Below are 20,115 nucleotides of genomic sequence, written 5' to 3'. Positions count from 1 at the left end.
TTCCAATTGTAAGGTGGTCTGGTAAAATGCGCAAAGCGTCGCTGCTCACCAATAAAACCCACTATTCTGTGATGTAACAGTCGCCATGACAGTTCGTCGCGAGCAAGACAGTAAGGCAATTTCACGTGAACAGCTCCCTGGTCCTGAATCCGTCTTTGACAAATGATAATTTAAATTGCATTGCGTTACAACGCCGGAATTGTCATCGTCTCGTCTTCTCATATTCAAAAAGGTCCCATTTTGTTGCATTGCGGAAAACAGTCAAACGATGGCTGAACATCGCATCGTTCAGCCCTGTAAAAGGTACGTCTCGGTCTTTCTTCTTTTCTCTGCCGCCCTGAACACGGTGTATGCGGTTACTCACTATTCTGTTCCGGAGGAAATGGAGGAAGGCTCCGTTATTGCTAATCTGGCCTCTGATTTGGGGCTGAACATGAACAGTCTCAGTAAACGCAAGATGCGCTTGGATGTTATTGCCAGCAAAAAATATCTGGACGTTAACAAAGAGACTGGCGAGCTGTATATCGTCGAAAGGTTGGACAGGGAATCTCTTTGTCCAACTAAGACAGCAACATCATGTTTTCTTAAAATGGATGCAACAATTGAAAATCCAATAAGGATGTTCAATATAGAATTAGAAATCATGGATATAAACGACAACGCGCCACATTTTCGACGGGACACAATGGATTTGGATATATCAGAATCTACTCCCGTGGGTGAGCGATTCTCTCTGAACAATGCAGTGGACCCGGACGTTGGTAGCAACACTGTTAAAACCTACCACCTAAGTGAGAGTGAACATTTCAATATCGAAATACAGACTGGTAGAGATGGAGCAAAATTTGCTGATTTGATACTGAAAAAGGCTTTAGACCGAGAGGAGCAGGCGGTTCATAATCTAATACTCACCGCTGTAGATGGCGGAGTCCCCGCGCGCTCCGGAACAGCCAACATCATTGTTCGGGTTCTGGATACAAATGACAACGCCCCTAAGTTTAATACAGACACGTACAACATCGATATAATGGAAAACTCTCCAATTGGAAGTCTTGTTGTTCAATTGAATGCAACAGACTTAGATGAGGGCACCAATTCGGAAATAACATATTCATATAGTTTGTATACATCGGAGAAAACGCAAGGCACTTTCAGTTTAAACGCTAACAATGGAGAAATAACGGTAAAAGAAATGATAAATTATGAAGATTTCAGGATTTATGACATGGAAGTCATAGCAACAGATAAAGGACCGAATTCCTTGTCAAGTCAGTGTAAATTAACCATTTTAGTTACAGATATGAATGACAATCATCCAGAAATGTCTATAAAATCGTTTCAAAGTCCTATAAAGGAAAATGTAGCCATAGACACTGTGATAGCAGTTGTGAGTGTCAGCGATAAAGATTCAGGTGAAAATGGAATCGTCAATATTCACATTGCGGATCAATTACCTTTTGCGCTTCGAGAGTCTTCTGATAACTATTATGAGCTGGTAGTTTCACAACCTCTGGATCGTGAGAAGGTCCCAGAATATGACATAACTTTTACGGTAACAGATAGGGGTTTCCCACCACTATCTGACAACGAAACTATGACTTTAGAACTACTAGACGTAAACGATAACGTTCCACAGTTCCCCCAGTCGTTCTACACTATCCCCGTTATGGAGAATAACGCACCTGGGGCCTTGCTAAGTTCCCTCACTGCGTTTGATCCAGACCTCCATGAAAACCAGTATCTAGTTTATTTCATCATAGAGAAGGAGATAGTGAACACCTCCATGTCCATGCTGTTCTCCATCAATCCGGAGAACGGTAATCTTTACGCACTAAAGACGTTTGACTACGAGATAGAGAAGGAGTTCCTTTTCCACATTGAGGCCAGAGACTCTGGTGTTCCTCCGCTCAGCAGTAACGTGACTGTCCACATCATTATTGTGGACCAGAACGACAACCCCCCGGTCATAGTGTCTCCGTGGCGCGCGCACGGCTCCGTGGTGGAGGAGAAGATCCCCAGATCCACCGATAAAGGATCCCTGGTCTCCAAGGTGATAGCCATAGACACGGACTCGGTCCAGAACTCTCGGATTACATACCAGTTTCTACAGGTTACTGACGCCACCTTATTCAGTCTGGATCAATACAACGGAGAGATACGTACTATGAGAATGTTCAGTTACAGAGATCCGCGTCATCAACGGCTGGTTGTCATCGCCAAGGACAACGGGGACCCTGCTCTCTCTGCTACAGTTACCATAAAGCTCTCAACAGTGGAGACTGCCGTTAAAGCCTACTCTGACATGACTGAAGTGCCTCTAGAATATGACATATTTTCAGACTTAAACCTCTATTTGGTGATCGGCCTGGGCTCAGTGTCCTTTCTGTTATTGATCACAATATTGGTCACCTGTGTGCTGAAGTGTCAGAAACCAAAGCCCAGTAATGCGGCTCCTCCCAGTAGGAACAGCGTGATCAGCGAGAGGAATTCGACCATCGCAGATTCCACCCTGGTCTCCAACGATGCCTACTGGTACAGTCTGTTTCTAGCGGAGACAAGGAAAGGAAAGCTGGTAGTCAGACAGCCTGTGCCAAAGGCAGGTTCCAGATACATTGTGTCCAGTCTACCAAGGAGCACTGGCCTGACAGAGACCAGCGACTCAGCGGCCTCTACTCTGCAGGTAAGAATGACCTACACCCATTCTTTAATATAAATAGCAATATATTTGATAGAGTTGTTTTCTTCAGTGCACAATTATCGTGCGTAAAATTGATGAATAGGTTGACTCAAGTTCGACCACGTGTTGATTGCACATTTTTTTGCAATCAACAGTTCCAGCTCCACATTCAATGTACTTATATGCAACCAAATCATTCAATTCACAAGTTGAAAAGTCACTGTTGTCCCGTTGCAACTGTTCTCGCAGAATACTTCAAGTTTAAACGCACTAATAATACAACCTAAACGTTTGCAATGTTTGCAATTCCAGAGCTGCATAGGCTGGCAAAATGCGCAAAGTGTCACTGTTCACCAATAAAACGCACTATTCTGTGATGTAATCGTCGCCATGACAGTTCGTCATCGTGATAGACGCAGTGCCTATTGTGTGTGGACATTTTCCGGTCCTGAATTTCGATTCCTTCGATATCATTTTTTGTCCATCTTCAAAACGTTACAAGGTCGTCTCGTTTTCTTGACGTAAATTCAACACAACTTAATATTTTCGTTGTGTTGCATTACGCACAGAGATAAGCAATACAATAATGGAGACGCACATCAGTGCACAGCACTGGAGAAGGTACGTCTCGGTATTTCTTATTTTCTCTACCGCCATGAACACAGCATGTGCGGTTACTCACTATTCTATACCCGAAGAAATGGAGGAAGGCTCTATTGTTGCTAATTTGGCTGCTGATTTGGGTCTTGATGCGAAAACCTTAGTTAAGCGTAAAGTACGGTTGGATGTTATCGCCAATAAGAGGTATCTGGAGATAAACAAAGAGACGGGAGAGCTATTCATCGCGGAGAAGATTGACAGAGAATACCTATGCAACAGCAAAAATCCATCTTGTTTCCTCAAAATGGATGTTTCGATTGAAGAACCAATACGAATGTTTAATATTGAAGTGGAAATAATGGACATAAATGACAACGTGCCCCATTTTCGCAGAGACACCATGCACCTGGATATATCAGAATCCACCCCGGCAGGTGAACGATTCTCGTTAAACAATGCAGTTGACCCAGATTTCGGTACAAACTCTGTAAAGTCGTATCACTTAAGTGATGAAGAGCATTTTAGTATTGAGATTCAAACCGGGAGAGACGGGTCAAAGTTTGCTGATTTGGTTCTAAAAAATGCTTTAGACCGAGAGGAGCAGGCGGTCCATAACCTAATACTCACCGCTGTAGATGGCGGAGTCCCCGCGCGCACAGGCACAGCCAACATAATTGTTCGCGTTCTCGATACGAATGACAACGCCCCTCAATTTGATAAAGAAAGCTACACCATCAATGTGATGGAAAACGCCCCAATTGGAAACCTTGTGATTGAATTGAATGCAACTGACTTAGATGAGGGAACAAATTCGGAAATAATATACTCATATAGCCTTTATACATCAGAGAAAACGCAAGCAATTTTCAGTTTGAATTCTAATAGTGGTGAAATCAGAGTCAAAGAAATGATTAATTATGAAGATTTCAGGATTTATGATATGGAAGTCATAGCAATGGACAAGGGACCCAATTCCTTGTCAAGTCAGTGTAAATTAACTATTTTAGTTACAGATATGAATGACAATCACCCAGAAATGTCCATAAAATCGTTTCAAAGTCCTATAAAGGAAAATGTAGCCATAGACACTGTGATAGCAATTGTTAGTGTCAGCGATAAAGATTCAGGTGAAAATGGTATAGTTGACCTCCATATTGCTGATCAATTGCCATTTGCACTAAGAGAGTCTTCTGATAACTATTACGAATTAGTAGTTTCACAACCTCTGGATCGTGAGAAGGTCCCTGAATATGAAATCACTTTTACGGTAACAGATAGGGGATCCCCTCCGCTATCTGACAACGAAACGATGACTTTAGAACTACTAGACGTAAACGACAACGTTCCACAGTTCCCCCAGTCGTTCTACACTATACCCGTTATGGAGAATAACGCACCTGGGGCCTTGCTAAGTTCCCTCACTGCGTTTGATCCAGACCTCCATGAAAACCAGTATCTAGTTTATTTCATCATAGAGAAGGAGATAGTGAACACCTCCATGTCCATGCTGTTCTCCATCAATCCGGAGAACGGTAATCTTTACGCACTAAAGACGTTTGACTGTGAGATAGAGAAGGAGTTCATTTTCCATATTGAGGCCAGAGACTCTGGTGTTCCTCCGCTCAGCAGTAACGTGACTGTCCACATCATTATTGTGGACCAGAACGACAACCCACCGGTCATAGTGTCTCCGTGGCGCGCGCACGGCTCCGTGGTGGAGGAGAAAATCCCCAGATCCACCGATAAAGGATCCCTGGTCTCCAAGGTGATAGCCATAGACACGGACTCGGTCCAGAACTCTCGGATTACATACCAGTTTCTACAGGTTACTGACGCCACTCTATTCAGTCTGGACCAATACAACGGAGAGATACGTACTATGAGAATGTTCAGTTACAGAGATCCGCGTCATCAACGGCTGGTTGTCATCGCCAAGGACAACGGGGAACCTGCTCTCTCTGCTACAGTTACCATAAAGCTCTCAACAGTGGAGACTGCCGTTAAGGCCTACTCTGACATGACTGAAGTGCCGCTAGAATATGACATATTTTCAGATATAAACCTGTATTTGGTGATCGGCCTGGGCTCGGTGTCCTTTCTGTTATTGATCACCATATTGGTCACCTGTGTGCTGAAGTGTCAGAAACCAATGCCAAGTAAAGCGGCCCCTCCAAGTAGGAACAGCGTGATCAGTGACAGGAACTCGACCATCGCGGACTCCACCCTGGTCTCTAACGATGCCTACTGGTACAGTCTGTTTCTAGCGGAGACGAGGAAAGGAAAGCTGGTAGTCAGACAGCCTGTGCCAAAGGCGGGTTCCAGATACATTGTGTCCAGTCTACCAAGGAGCACGGGATTGACAGAGACCAGCGACTCAGCGGCCTCTACTCTGCAGGTAAGAAATACGATGCCTACTGGTACAGTCTGTTTCTAGCGGAGACTAGGAAAGGAAAGCTGTTGTCAGACAGCCTGTTCGAAAGTCGGGCTCCAGATACATCGTGTCCAGTAGCTTCTACCCCGAGTCGCTGCTTTGAGCCTCTTACCCCAGTGATCGTCAACTTGATTCAGTCATGGACCAACTTTGTTATTGAGCGCATGTTCGTGGGAACGGAACATAACTGCAGATCATTTGTAGATTGCAAATTGACTAGAAGAAGCCCAAACAGATATTATGTTTCACTAAAACAATACTTTCAAACTTTACCTACATTTGTATACCACCACGTTTCTCTCTATTACGCGTGGGAAGTCTTGGTAACAGATTTCTTAAATTAAAATCTCTTCGAGCTGATTTCCTGGTGTTGTTACAGTCTTATGCTCAGAACACTTTGGGGGCCAAATAAAACCACTGGACAAATCCGTCCCGCGGTCCTGCTCTACTCGGACTCTACTGGTTTTAACGTGATGTGCAGTTGCCATGCGTAAAATTGATAAACACGTTGGCTGAAGTTCTACCATCATTTGAAAGTGTTCACAATAACAACAACCATTTTACTTGCACATCCCATTCGTTTACCATTGAACAATCAATTCACCTCGAACAGATAACTCATATTTCTGTCCACAACGGCTAGTATTGTTACCAGATGGAATCACAATTACCCAACAATAGGCCTAAATAAAGCAATGTTCATCATGTATTCTTTACCTCACATTCCAGCAATATTGTTGTGTGTCGTCTTTTTTCGTCACATAAATAATATCACCAAAAAGTGTGCAATAAACATGTATTAAATCCAACGTTGCAAGGGCTGCTAAAATGCGCACAGGGTCGCTGCTCGTCAATGAAACGCACTCTTCTGTGATGGAATGGGAGCCATGACAGTTCACCATAGCGATAAAGGCTATGCGTATTCTGTATGGACTGCTCGCGGGTGCTGACATTCATCTGCTTTTGAGAAGGTCGTTTTGGTCTATATCTTCAAAAGGTTACATATCTAATTTTCTTGACACAAATTCGCCACCAACGTAACGTGCAGTACGAGGCACATCCCAACAATGGAGGTGCATATTAGTGGAGAGCCTCGGAGAAGGTATGTCGCGGTCTTTCTTCTTCTCTCTGCCGTCTTGAACACGGCATCTGCGGTTACTCACTATTCCATTCCCGAAGAGATCGAGGAAGGCTCCGTTGTTGCGAATTTAGCTGCTGATTTGGGTTTGGATGCTAAAATCATGGCTCAACGTAAAATACGGTTGGATGTTATCGCCAATAAGAGGTATCTGGAGATAAACAAAGACACAGGGGAGCTACTAATAGCGGAGAAGATTGACAGAGAATACTTATGCAACGTTAAGACATCCTCTTGTTTCCTCAAAATGGATGTTACCATCGAAAACCCAATTAGACTTTTTAATATTGAAGTTGAAATAATGGACATAAATGACAACTCTCCCCAGTTTCGCCGGGACACCATGCACCTGGATATATCTGAATCCACCGCTGCAGGAGAACGATTCTCGCTAACCAATGCAGTAGACCCAGATTTTGGTGCAAACTCTATCAATACGTATCACTTAAGCGAGAGTGAGCATTTCAGTATAGAGATTCAGACCGGAAGAGACGGGTCAAAGTTTGCTGATTTGATTCTTAAAAAGGTTTTAAACCGAGAGGAACAGGCGGTTCATAATCTAATACTCACCGCTGTCGATGGTGGAGTCCCCACGCGCTCCGGTACAGCCAACATCATTGTTCGCGTTATAGACACGAATGACAACGCCCCTCAATTTGATAAAGAAAGCTACAACATTAATGTGATGGAAAACTCTCCAATTGGGAGCCTTGTGGTTAAATTGAATGCAACAGACTTAGATGAGGGAACCAATTCGGAAATAGTATATTCATATAGTCTTTATACATCAGATAAAACCCAACAAACGTTTAGTTTGAATACCAAAAATGGTGAAATCAGAGTCAAAGAAATGATTAATTATGAAGATTTCAGGATTTATGACATGGAAGTCATAGCAACTGATAAGGGGCCTAATTCATTGACAGGGCAGAGTAAATTAACTATTTTGGTCACAGATATGAATGACAATCACCCTGAGATATCAATTAAATCGTTTCAAAGCCCTGTCAAGGAGGATATTCCAGTAGACAGTGTGATAGCAGTGGTTAGTGTCAGCGATAAAGATTCAGGTGACAATGGGATAGTTGATATTCGTATTGCTGATACATTACCTTTTGCACTGAGAGAGTCTTCTGATAATTATTATGAGTTAGTAGTTTCACAACCTCTGGACCGTGAGAAGGTTCCAGAATATGAAATAACTTTTACGGTAACAGACAGGGGTTCCCCTACGCTGTCTGACAACGAAACGATGACTTTAGAACTACTAGATGTTAACGACAACGTTCCACAGTTTCCCCAGTCGTTCTACACTATACCCGTTATGGAGAATAACGCACCTGGGGCCTTGCTAAGTTCCCTCACTGCGTTTGATCCAGACCTCCATGAAAACCAGTATCTAGTTTATTTCATCATAGAGAAGGAGATAGTGAACACCTCCATGTCCATGCTGTTCTCCATCAATCCGGAGAACGGTAATCTTTACGCACTAAAGACGTTTGACTATGAGATAGAGAAGGAGTTCCTTTTCCACATTGAGGCCAGAGACTCTGGTGTTCCTCCGCTCAACAGTAACGTGACTGTCCACATCATTATTGTGGACCAAAACGACAACACCCCGGTCATAGTGTCTCCGTGGCGCGCGCACGGCTCCGTGGTGGAGGAGAAGATCCCCAGATCCACCGATAAAGGATGCCTGGTCTCCAAGGTGATAGCCATAGACACGGACTCGGTCCAGAACTCTCGGATTACATACCAGTTTCTACAGGTTACCGACGCCACTCTATTCAGTCTGGACCAATACAACGGAGAGATACGTACTATGAGAATGTTCAGTTACAGAGATCCGCGTCATCAACGGCTGGTTGTCATCGCCAAGGACAACGGGGATCCTGCTCTCTCTGCTACAGTTACCATAAAGCTCTCAACAGTGGAGACTGCCGTTAAAGCCTACTCTGACATGACGGAGGTGCCTCTAGAATATGACATATTTTCTGATTTAAACCTATATTTGGTGATTGGCCTGGGCTCAGTGTCCTTCCTGTTATTGATCACCATATTGGTCACCTGTGTGTTGAAGTGTCAGAAACCAATGCCCAGCAAAGCGGCCCCTCCAAGTAGGAACAGCGTGATCAGCGAGAGGAATTCGACCATTGCGGATTCCACCCTGGTCTCCAATGATGCCTACTGGTACAGTCTGTTTCTAGCGGAGACAAGGAAAGGAAAGCTGGTAGTCAGACAGCCTGTGCCAAAGGCAGGTTCCAGATACATTGTGTCCAGTCTACCAAGGAGCACGGGCCTGACAGAGACCAGCGACTCAGCGGCCTCTACTCTGCAGGTAAGAATGACCTACACCTCCACTTCCAGGAAAACAAACGCTTACATCAAATCCACCAGCAACAATCAGAGGACGACCTCGAGCAGCTGTCTCAATACCTTTGTGGGTTATCGTCCTATTTATATGTGTCTCTATACGTTGTGTTCTTCAGAGGTATGCGTAGGCCTAATTGTGACCCAAACAGATGAAAATAGCACACCAGCCTTTGCTCACCTTTAATTAACATCTCCTCAAATACAGTCAGTAGCTTGCCCCTTGACTAAGATCATCACAATGCCAGTTCAAGACACTTGAGGTCATTTGGGTCAATAGGATCACTGGGAGCGAGGGTCTTGATTCACATCTCAAGCAGCGGTCTAAGTACCTGTGTGGGTTAAAGGCAGTTAACCCACTGTTCCCCGGGCACCTGAAGACGTTGATGTCGATTAAGGCAATATCCCCACACCTCTCTGATTCAGAGGGGTTGGGTTAAATGCCGAAGACACATTTCAGTTGAAGGCATTCAGTTGTACAACTGACTAGGTATCCCTCTTTCATATGTTAAACTCAGTGGGTGGCTTGCCCCTTGACTCAGAGTACCACAGTGTAAAGGTTGAGACAGCTGAGGTCATCTCGGTCAATGGGATCACTATGAAGGATGAGCTTAGCGTCTGCTGGTATTGTCAGGAGCTTCTCTCGCAGGCAACATACTGCACTTGTTCCTGATTGGTTGAGTCTCATGTTTTCTGCCAGGAGTCATCTGTCTTTCCTGTTTGAACTGTAAGAGATACAAAGAGTGTATCTCAATGGTCCAAAGTGACATGCTCTCCTTAAAGGCCCAGTTCTGTCCAAAACATGATTTCCAGCATTTTATACACATTTCCACACTACGAGTTAGGAATAGTACTGTTAAAATGTGAAAATCATCTCAAATGTCATTTGTCACGTGCCGAATACAACCGTTAAATTAATACTTACGAGCCCTTAACCAACAATGCAGTTTTAAGAAAATAAGAGTTAAGAAAATATCTACTGAATAAACTAAAGTTTAAAAAAGTAACACAATTAAATAACAATAATGAGGCTATATACAGAGGGTACCAGTACCGAGTCAATGTGCGGGGTTATAGGTTAGTTGAGGTAATTGAAGGTAGGGGTAAAGTGACTTGGCGCTCTGGTACTGCTTGCAGTGCGGTAGCAGAGAGAACAGATTATGACTTTGGTGTCTGGAGTCTCCTTTTCAATTTTTTTGGGGCCTTCCTCTGACACCGTCTAGTATAGAGGTCCTGGATGGCAGGAAGCTTGGCCCCAGTGATGTACTGGGCCGTACTAACTACCCTCTGTAGCGCCTTAAGGTCAGATGCCGAGCAGTTGACATACCAGGTGCAGCTTTATAACTTTGAGGTCTCCTTAGGGGGAATAGGTATTGTCGTGCCCTCTTCACGACTGTCTTGGTGTATTTGGATCATGTTAGTTTGTTGTTGATGTGGACAACAAGGAACTTGAAGCTCTCGACCTGCTCCACTACAGCCCTGTCGATGTGAATGGGGGTGTGCTCGGACCTCCTTTTCCTGTTGTCCACGATCAGCTCCTTGGCCTTGCTCACATTGAGGGAGAGTTTGTTGTCCTGGAACCACACTGCCAGGTGTCTGACCTCCTTCCTATAGACTGTCTCATCGTTGTCACTGATCAAGCCTACCACTGTCTTGTCGTCTGGAAACTTAATGATGGTGTTGGAGTCATGCTTGGGAGTACAGGAGGGGACTAAACACGCACCCTTGAGGGGTACCTGTGTTGAGGATCAGCGTGGCAGATATGTTGTTTCCTACCCTTACCACCTGGGGCGGCGCATCAGGAAGTCTAGGATCCAGTTGCAGAGGGAGGTGTTTAGTCCCAAGGTCCTTAGCTTAGTGATGAGCTTTGTGGGCACTATGTGTTGAATGCTGAACTGTAGTCGATGAACAGCATTCTCACATAGGTGCTCCTTTGGTCCAGGTGGGAAAGGGAAGTGTGGAGTGAAATTGAGATTGCGTCATCTGCTGATCTGTTGGCGCGGTATGTGAATTGGAGTGGGTCTAGGGTTTCTGGGATGATGGTGTTGATTGTGAGCCATGACCAGCCTTTCAAAGCACTTCATGGCTACAATTGCCAGTGCAATGGGGCGGTAGTCATTTAGGCAGGTTACCTTGGTGTTCTTGGGCACAGGGACTATGGTGGTCTGTTTGAAACATGTAGGTATTACAGATTCGGTCAGTGAGAGGTTGAAAATGTCAGTGAAGACACTTGCCAGTTGGTCAGCACATGCTCTGAGTACACGACCTGGTAATCCGTCTGGCCCAGCGGCCTTATGAATGTTGGCCTGTTTAAAGGTCTTACTCACATCGGCTACGGAGAGGATGATCACACAGTCATCCAGAACAGCTGGTGCTTTCATGCATGCTTCAGTGTTGCTTGCCTCGAAGCGAGCATAGAAGGCATTTAGCTTGTCTGGTAGGCTCGTGTCTCTCAGAAGTTTGCGGCTGAGTTTCCCTTTGTAATCTGTAATAGTTTGCAAGCCCAGCCACATCTGACAAGCATCAGTGCCTTTGTAGTAGGATTCAATCTTAGTCCTGCATAGTGTGATTTTTTTTTATAAGTGTCCGGATTAGTGTCCTGCTTCTTGAAAGCAGCAGCTCTAGCCTTTAGCTCAGTCCGGATGTCGCCTGTAATCCATGGCTTCTGGTTAGGATATGTACGTACAGTCACTGTGGGGACGACATCATCGATGCACCTATGGATGATGCTGGTGATTGATGTGGTATACTCCTCAATGCCATAGGATGAATCCCGGAACATATTCCTGCCTGTGCTAGCAAAACAGTCCTATAGCTTAGCATCTGCGTCATTTGACCACTTCTGTATTGAGCGAGTCACTGGTACTTCCTGCTTTAGTTTTTGCTTGTAAGCAGGAATCAGGAGGATATAATTAGCGTCAGATTTGCCCAATGGAGGGTGAGGCAGAGCTTTGTACACATCTCTGTATGTGGAGTAAAAGTGTTCTAGAGTTTTTTTCTCCCCCTCTGGTTGGACATGTGACATGAGGTAAACAGATTTAAGTTTTCCTGCATTAATGTCCCCGGCCACTAGGAGCGCCGCTTTTGGATGAGCATTTTCTCGTTTGCTTACGGCCTTTTACAGCTCGTTGAGTGCGGTCTTAGTGCCAGCATCGGTTTCTGGTGGTAAATAGACAGCTATGAAAAATATAGATGAAAACACTCTTGGTAGATAGTGTGTATATTGTGGAAAATGTAGTGTAAGAGCTGTTAGAAAAGACCGCCTGAAGTTTCAGCCTGTTTTGGTGGGATGGATTTTAGTCCTGCCTGGTGAATTCACCAAGCGGTAAATTACTGTAGTTAATAGACCAATAAGAATGAGAGTTCCAAACCTCTCTGCCAATAACAGCTCTTTGTCTGTTTTCTGTTCCCCACTCAGACCACTCCCCGACCATCATTGCAAAATTCTTGCTTGAGAAATTGCTCTTTGCTAAGAAGCAATTCTTGTTTCTTTTTTGACAATTTTAACTTAAAACAATCACAGTAAGGTACTTAATTTTTTCCCAGAAATGTTTTGATATTAAAAAAACCCTGCTTGCATTGGACCTTTAAGACTACTGAGAGGCATCGGAAGTTAGAGCTGTGTGCTGGTACATTCAAATGACAGCTTGGTTGGCCATCCTCATGAAGCCATTTTCATAACCTCTATTACGGAGTAGTAATTTGGGAAACCAGGCCAATTCAGACCGTGATAATCTAATCATAGTTCCTAAAGAGATACAGTGAAACAATGTGGTGTGGTTTCAGAGAGCATAGCCCATATACTTTGAAGTAAGCTTCCTGTGGGATGTTTCTCATTGCGTGAAACATGATACATTATTGTCTAATACAATTCTAATAGTTGTCAACGCGGGCCACCTTGTAGACATTGCAAGCAGAATGGCTGAACCAACAAGTGGCTTGTTAACAATGCAATATTTTGTAGCCAAATGATGTCAATGCTATTCCAATAAAGCTAGACCTATTTTGAAGTGTGCCTTGCTTAACTCCTCTATTTCAATTCACTCACTGGCATGGCCATTAAAAATATAAATCTTTAAGTGGTGTTCCAATTTGAGAACAAGCAAAGCAACATCGACTCAGAGAAGCTGTCTGGAAGTTACCGTAACATATCCGATGAGCGTGCATCACCAACTGTACATTAAAACCATATTACTGTGCCATAACAACAGGCAACTACAGGTAAAACCAAGATGGCACCGTGAATAACCAAGATGGCATCATAAAAAACCAAGATGGAATCATGAAAAACCAAGATGGCATCATGAAAAACCAAGATGGCACCGTGAATAACTAAGATGGCATCATGAAAAACCAAGATGGCATCATGAAAAACCAAGATGGCACCGTGAAAAACCAAGATGGCATCATGAAAAACCAAGATGGCACCGTGAATAACCAAGATGGCATCAAGAAAAACCAAGATGGCCTCATAAATAACATGGATATAACACTTTGGTGAAACGTTTATTTCTGAGAAGAAGCCATGATGATTTCATGTGATATTGTTTGATATCAGCAACCTGGCAAATTACTGAACAGAAAAGTGTAACAATTTGTTTTCTTTTCGGCATCACATAAACTACTTAAAATTAAAGAAGGTCACACAGTTAAATCTCAGAAACTATCCACAGAAACATATTGAATACTGTTTACCCAGATACACAGTATATAGAAAGTGTCAGGTGCAGAGAGGGAGCAGGTGTAACATTTCCACTTTCCACCTCATTACCAGTCTAAAAACAGGTCACCTTCTGGTGTTGCAGGGTAATCCTTATGACAGGCCTAGTTCCTTTCTCTCTAGAAACCGTTCACCTCTCATTCATTCATATCACTTCCCTCTAGCATCTCAGTAAACAGCTGCAGCACCTGCTGTAGAGAACAAAAAAATCCTTCTAATTTGGTCTGACAGGTTGAGTGGTGTGTTGCTGTGTGGCATGTGGTCTGTATTCCACTGCACTGACTGTGCCTGCATACTGCAGCCATTTAGCGGTATACAGCATCCTTTTTCGAGGTAACACAGTGATGAAGATTACACAGTGATGAAGATTAGACAGTGATGAAGATTAGACAGTGATGAAGATTAGACAGTGCCAGAAGCAATTTTATTTCTGTATGTTCTACTAGAATATGAGGAGACAGAAACCCCTCAAGCTTTCAAAACCGACCAGATACGTTTTCACATTAGTGGGACATTAGAGGAGTCTATTATTAGTCTAGAGGCATCCGCTCATCATTGACATCATAGGTTCTTATTTCATGTTTGATATGCTTATTGACTTCCTTCGTCAAATATAGTCAACTGCAGCTGTAAATGCATTCGAATAAACCCTTCTCTCTCCCACAGTGAGCCCAGTCAAGCTGAAGGCCTAGCTTTGTGTGCAGCTTTTCCGTGCAGCCACTCCCCCTCTATGCTGCAGAGGTTTTCTCTCCTCCTCTTACACCACTCAGTAAGAGAAGTAGTGCAGGGAGGAGATATGCAGTAAGAGATGGGTCAGAGTTGTAGTGTTGCTTGTTTTGCTACGCACCTCTCGCTCTATACCAGTGGCCATATGGCCTTTCCAGGTGTTCTGCAAGAGCTGTTCTCCTGCTGTTATACATTTGCACACTCATTACAATGGAACCTGTGTTTTCAGAAAGTATTCAGACCTCTTGACTTTTCCCACATTTTGTTACCTTAGAGCATTCATTTTAGAATAAGGCTCTAACGTAACAACATGTGGAAAAAGTCAAGGGGCCTGAATACTTTCCGAATGGCCCTGTATAACAAATGTTTTCCTTGATCAAGGCTAGTTCTCGTTAAAAGGTAAGTTTTACAGAATAAGTGGTTGCGTGCGGTCTTGTGTGTGAGGGTGAATGGTGTTTGTGTGCGTACGGATTGCTGAAAATGGTCATTTTCCTCACTAACTCTTGTTACCCTTTTCAGACTGTCATGCAATTCTTCCTGCTATGCTGTGTTGTCTGTTTTATCTTAAGAATCTTCTGTTTTGGGCTATAATATTCAAAGTTCAGACTGTTTCTCAGACGTATAAGATAATCTCTTTCGTAGAAATGCAATGATTACAACGAAAAAACTGGGAGATTGTAGCCATAGGCCATAACCAGGCATACAGCAAGAGTTCCTCTTCTTCTGTTTTGCAATGTCTTGACCATTGAAACGCTGCTTTCTTTTCTCCCTGTTCTTAAGTACCCTAAGTGAGGGAAGTCCACTCTGCAGCTGGAGGTACGCAGGAGTCTCACTCACCCGCCCCGGAACCCCTTTTTGAATGACCTTACAGAAATGATGTGTTTTTGTTTTTTTGTGTCATTCTTTTGTTGTTTTCAGTGGAAATCCTGTTCTCCTGTTCGTTGTTTTCTTCCTCTTGGGGGAGGAGCTGTGGTTTTGATGACAAAAACATCACTTGGCCAAATTGATACCAATACCCCCAATACCCCATCCAGCCTGCCCTGTTCCCCATGGCTTAATTAATTGAGTCTGGCACCGACCTTTTGTCCTGTTTAACTGAGCCTCATCCCAAAACAAACCACTGCTGCTCATATTAGACTCTCACCCTCAAGGCCTATTGAGCCTGTCTCAAGCTCTAGAAATGCTACTGTTATGATGCTGATGTCTAGGTCATACTGACCTAGTTTCCTAACTATACAGTACATTGGGTCTTTCTCCTCTGCCAGAACGGCATTGATTGACCTCAGTAGACATCAGACAGAAACGGAGTAATAATCATAACGCTGCTGATAGTAATAATCTGGGATCTATTTGACAGAAGCTCTGGCTTTAGTTGTAATCCAGATTAATGAGGGGGATCGATGAAGGTATGTCCTCTCTACTGCAATCGCCTTTTGGTTTTTCGGGCACACACCTGTCTGTCACACCTGACTGCAGCCCGTCAATGAGCCCTAAGCCCAGCACCTGGTCCTGGGGCCGCAGAATGACAGCCCAAAAACAATGAATAACTTAAACATGTCCTGCTTACACTCACCCACAACTACGGAATCCCTTGACTGATGCATCTTACAGTATCCTGCCAGGCCCTCCCTGAAACCACCACAGAAGCTCTCTAACCAGGCTGTCATACGTTTGTTTTTTACATGAACAGAACTATACAGCTAATAAGCTTTGACACAGTCCTCTGCATGGGATATTAATTGGTGTTCATCTTCTTCAGTCCCATCGCTAAAGCAGATCAGGCACATCCTCTACTGCATCTCAGACTGTTTGTTTGGTGGATTGGACTGTGGTGTTTTTGGTGTGATTGGTTGATTGTTTGATTGTTTGACTGACTGTTGATGAGTTCACAACACGTTTGACCCTTGTGAATTCCTGTTTACTGGGATGTGACGTGTGACCTAATTCTTCGTGCAGAGGGACGGGAAAGGAAACTAATCGCCCAGTTACTTAGCAACCACTCTCTCGCCCTCACATAATCTTGGAGCATGGTATTCATTAATAGTCCCTCTCCTCCCTCCCACCCACCCACCCACCCCCACCACCACTACAAGTCCCACTCTGTCGTTCTGCCTGATGCCCTGTCTGACTGACAGACCTCGGCTGCATGAGACATGTCAGAGTTTGGCCAATCATAAGGCTGTGAATGTCCCAGATGACTCCCACTTTTGTCTAATTCTCTCCTCTCATTTGCAGGGGTCGACCACCACTGGCAGCAGTTCCTCGTAAGGCTCCATCCCCATTGGTCTGCTGAAGTGACATCAGGAGGAATCCCCGTCCACTGAAGAAAGGAACCCCATCCTTACCCTACTCAGCCCCCTCCCCTAAACGCCCAGCCCCTCAGTGACACTCCAACTGCACCCCCTTGGCCCCACAATAACTGTACCCCAAGGACCTAAAGGACACTATAGTGACCCCGTCCCCCATCCCCTGTCCCCTAGCCATGCCCCAATCTCTTTTTAAGCACACGCTATCCCCAATCAACTTCACAAGTCTTTCAGCGTCCATTCAACACGCATGATTCTGCATGGCTCTGGCCCATCACTGTGGGCCCTTCGTATTTCAAGAGAAAAGACACTAGAGACACAGAATGAACAAGTAGAGGTACCACTGGACATACAAAAGGAGTTCCAAACAGCCACTATGAACTAACAGAGACGGACATGGGAATGTGGAGTTGTCTTCAAAGATAGTAACCCATCTCAGAAAAAGATGTTAGGCTTTCACTTCAGTGTTTCTTCTTGTTCTGGCAGCGCAAAGGTGTGGAGATGTATAATCAAGCAAACAAAAAACGTGTACAGAAATATGTCAGATAGCTAAGTAGCTACAGAGGATTAATAACAGTATAGGACGAAAGGGAATTAGTGTTGTGTGAGGTAATGTGATGTAGAAGTAGGTCATTTAGTCGTTTTCTGTAGTGTACAAAGACCTTGTGCTACATGTGAGTGAGACACTCGTTAGAATACGTTTATCATCCAATTTATCAAACAAGGAAATAGGGGAGGGTTAATTAGAAATGTCATGATGCTTAAGTTGTTACAAGTGTACTGATTTAAGTGTGAGGCACGTGACGTCCCGGCAACTTTGAGAGAGAAGAAAAAACACACTTTTACGTTCCTTTTCATTTCTTATTTTTCAAACTTTGTACAAAATGTGACTGCTAAACAAAATTAAATGCCAATATTTACAGTACTACAGTAACTACTATTAACTCTGCTTTAAGTTATGATCAAGGCAAGTCTATAATTAGTGCTTTGTGTGGCCTATATTATCTATCGATGGTGCAATGTGTAGTCATTCTTTTTTATGTATTGTACTGTATCCGATGGTGATTTGTTATATATGGGTACCATTACATCCATGATAACTTACCTCTTTTTCTCTGTGAATTACTGGTTATTTTACCTTTCCCGAGGTGGGCCCACTCACCCTTAGCACATCAAAGATGCCCCTAACCACTGATACAAGGTCAGATCACTTTCAGCGCTCTAATGGTTCAACAAGGTTAGTAGGGTATCTGACGATCCTAGAGCTGTTGTTGAGGGGCAACGCTTACAGTAGGCTAAGACTAGGGCGGCTGACCAGTTCAGGCTCCACGGCAGCTCGTCGGTTGACACGCAAGCTAATGTAGCTTCTGTAGCTACAGCTGATGCAATCAAATCGACTTTTGATGTAGCTGCTCGTTATCAAGTTGTACCAGAGAAATGCTTCACAGTCGAACTGATCATTTGAATTTTTTTTTTTTAATCCTGGCGGTGAAAGTGGGTGAGACAGAAGACAGAAGCAGAAACATCAAAATTATCATCGGAAACGAGTCATTTTAAGTGATAGACTATGAATCTCCTTGGTTAATTATTGGCGTATTGATGGTAGGTGATAGGTGGGTATCATACAGTCATATGTGGATATTGAAGGTGTGTAACATCATGCAAATCTCACTGGTATTGTAACTAGAACTTCTAAGAGCGTCTGCTAAATGACTTAAATGTAAATGTAATGTAATCCTCATTAGGAATGGTTTATGCACGCAATAAATTGAAATGGGAACGATATCAGCTGGATATTAACTTAATAATTAATTGAACTGTAAGTTCGGCCATATGAGGAGAACAACACGTTTTTACTGCAAAGGTAAGCAAGAACGACGTTCAATTAGGCCGACAGTGACCAATTCAATGTAGTTTTGAATCTAAAAATGAGCTAAACTCAGCGCAGAGAATATGAGGGAGTTCTATTAACCGCAAGTCGCGGTACACCAGGCTATGGCCTGTGACGTGAACGGGCAAAAGCGATGAGGGAGTAGCGCCCTTCTCAAATCAAACAGTAATGCAAACCACTCAGCCATGTTGTCAACAAGGCAGAATCGTGCATGAATTGTCCAGAAAAATACATAAAATCAAATGTTATTTGTTGTGCCGAACACAACAGGTATTACTGTGAAATGCTGACTTACAAGCCCTTAACTCTATTACTTGAACTGCATTGTTGGTTAAGAAAATATTTACTAAATAAACAAAAGTTTAAAAAATAAAATAAGGAGTAACACAATAAAAGAAAAATACAGAGGCCATAAACAGGGGGTGCTGGTAACGAGTCAATGTGAGGGGGTACAGGTTAGTGTAGGTAGTGGTAAAGTGACTATGCATAGATAATAAACAGTGAGTAGCAGCAGTGTAAAATCAAAGGCATGACTTGGGTGACTGGAGTCTTTTTTGGGCCTTCCTCTGACACTGTCTAGTATAGAGGTCCTGGGTGGCAGGAAGCTTGGCCCTTGTGATGTACTGGGCCGTACGCACTAACCTCTGTAGCGCCTTACGGTCGGATGCCGAGCAGTTGCCACACCATGCGGTGATGCAAATGCTCTCGATGGTGCAGCTGAATACATTTTTGAGGGTCTGGGGACCCATGCCAAAACTTTTCGGTCTCCTGAGGGGGAAAAGGTGACATTGTGCCCTCTTCGTGACTGTCTTGGTGTGTTTGGACCATGATAGTTTGTTGGTGATGTGGACACCAAAGAACTTGAAACTCTCTACCCGCTCCAGTACAGCCGATCTGAATGGGGGCCTGTTCGGCTCTCCTTTTCCTGTCGTCCACGATCAGCTACTTTGTCTTGCTCAAGTTAAGGGAGAGGTTGTTGTCCTGGCACCTCACTAGCAGGTCTCTGACCTCCCTATAGGCTGTCTCATCACTGTTGGTGATCAGGCTTACTACTGTTGTGTCATCAGTAAACTTAATGATGGTGTTGGAGTCATACTTGACCACGCAGTCATGGGTGAACAGGGAGTACGAGAGGGGACTAAGTGTTACGCCCCTGAAAACAGGGGAGAAATAATCACGAGAGTGATACGGTGTTGTATTCTCAATTTAAATTTAAGTTCAATCTTTACAAAAGTAACACATTAGAAAACATCAGA

The 20,115-nt window shown here is 43.8% G+C and overlaps 1 protein-coding gene across 12 annotated transcripts in view; it reads left to right on the top strand.

The window, feature by feature from the left end:
- The window catches only part of LOC135526278 (protocadherin alpha-C2-like), a 33,613-nt gene extending 14,860 nt beyond the window's left edge, over positions 1-18,753 (top strand). For 4 of the 12 annotated variants that reach the window (XM_064954516.1, XM_064954522.1, XM_064954521.1 and 1 more), the window contains exons 2-3: positions 15,443-15,478; positions 16,898-18,753. In XM_064954516.1, coding sequence (XP_064810588.1) covers positions 15,443-15,454 — 12 coding nt within the window. In that variant the 3' untranslated portion in view covers positions 15,455-15,478; positions 16,898-18,753. Of the gene's footprint in view, positions 1-258; positions 2,681-3,105; positions 5,673-6,638; positions 9,185-15,442; positions 15,479-16,897 lie in introns of those variants that run through there. The other 8 variants (XM_064954511.1, XM_064954515.1, XM_064954512.1 and 5 more) reach the window with 6 other exon arrangements.
- Positions 18,754-20,115: the final 1,362 nt, after the last annotated feature.

This window comes from Oncorhynchus masou, chromosome 32 (genome assembly GCF_036934945.1).
Source record: "Oncorhynchus masou masou isolate Uvic2021 chromosome 32, UVic_Omas_1.1, whole genome shotgun sequence".
Classification (NCBI taxonomy): Eukaryota; Metazoa; Chordata; class Actinopteri; order Salmoniformes; family Salmonidae; genus Oncorhynchus; species Oncorhynchus masou.
The sequence above is the reverse complement of the archived record's forward strand: the minus strand, read 5'-3'. Positions and strand labels throughout refer to the sequence as shown.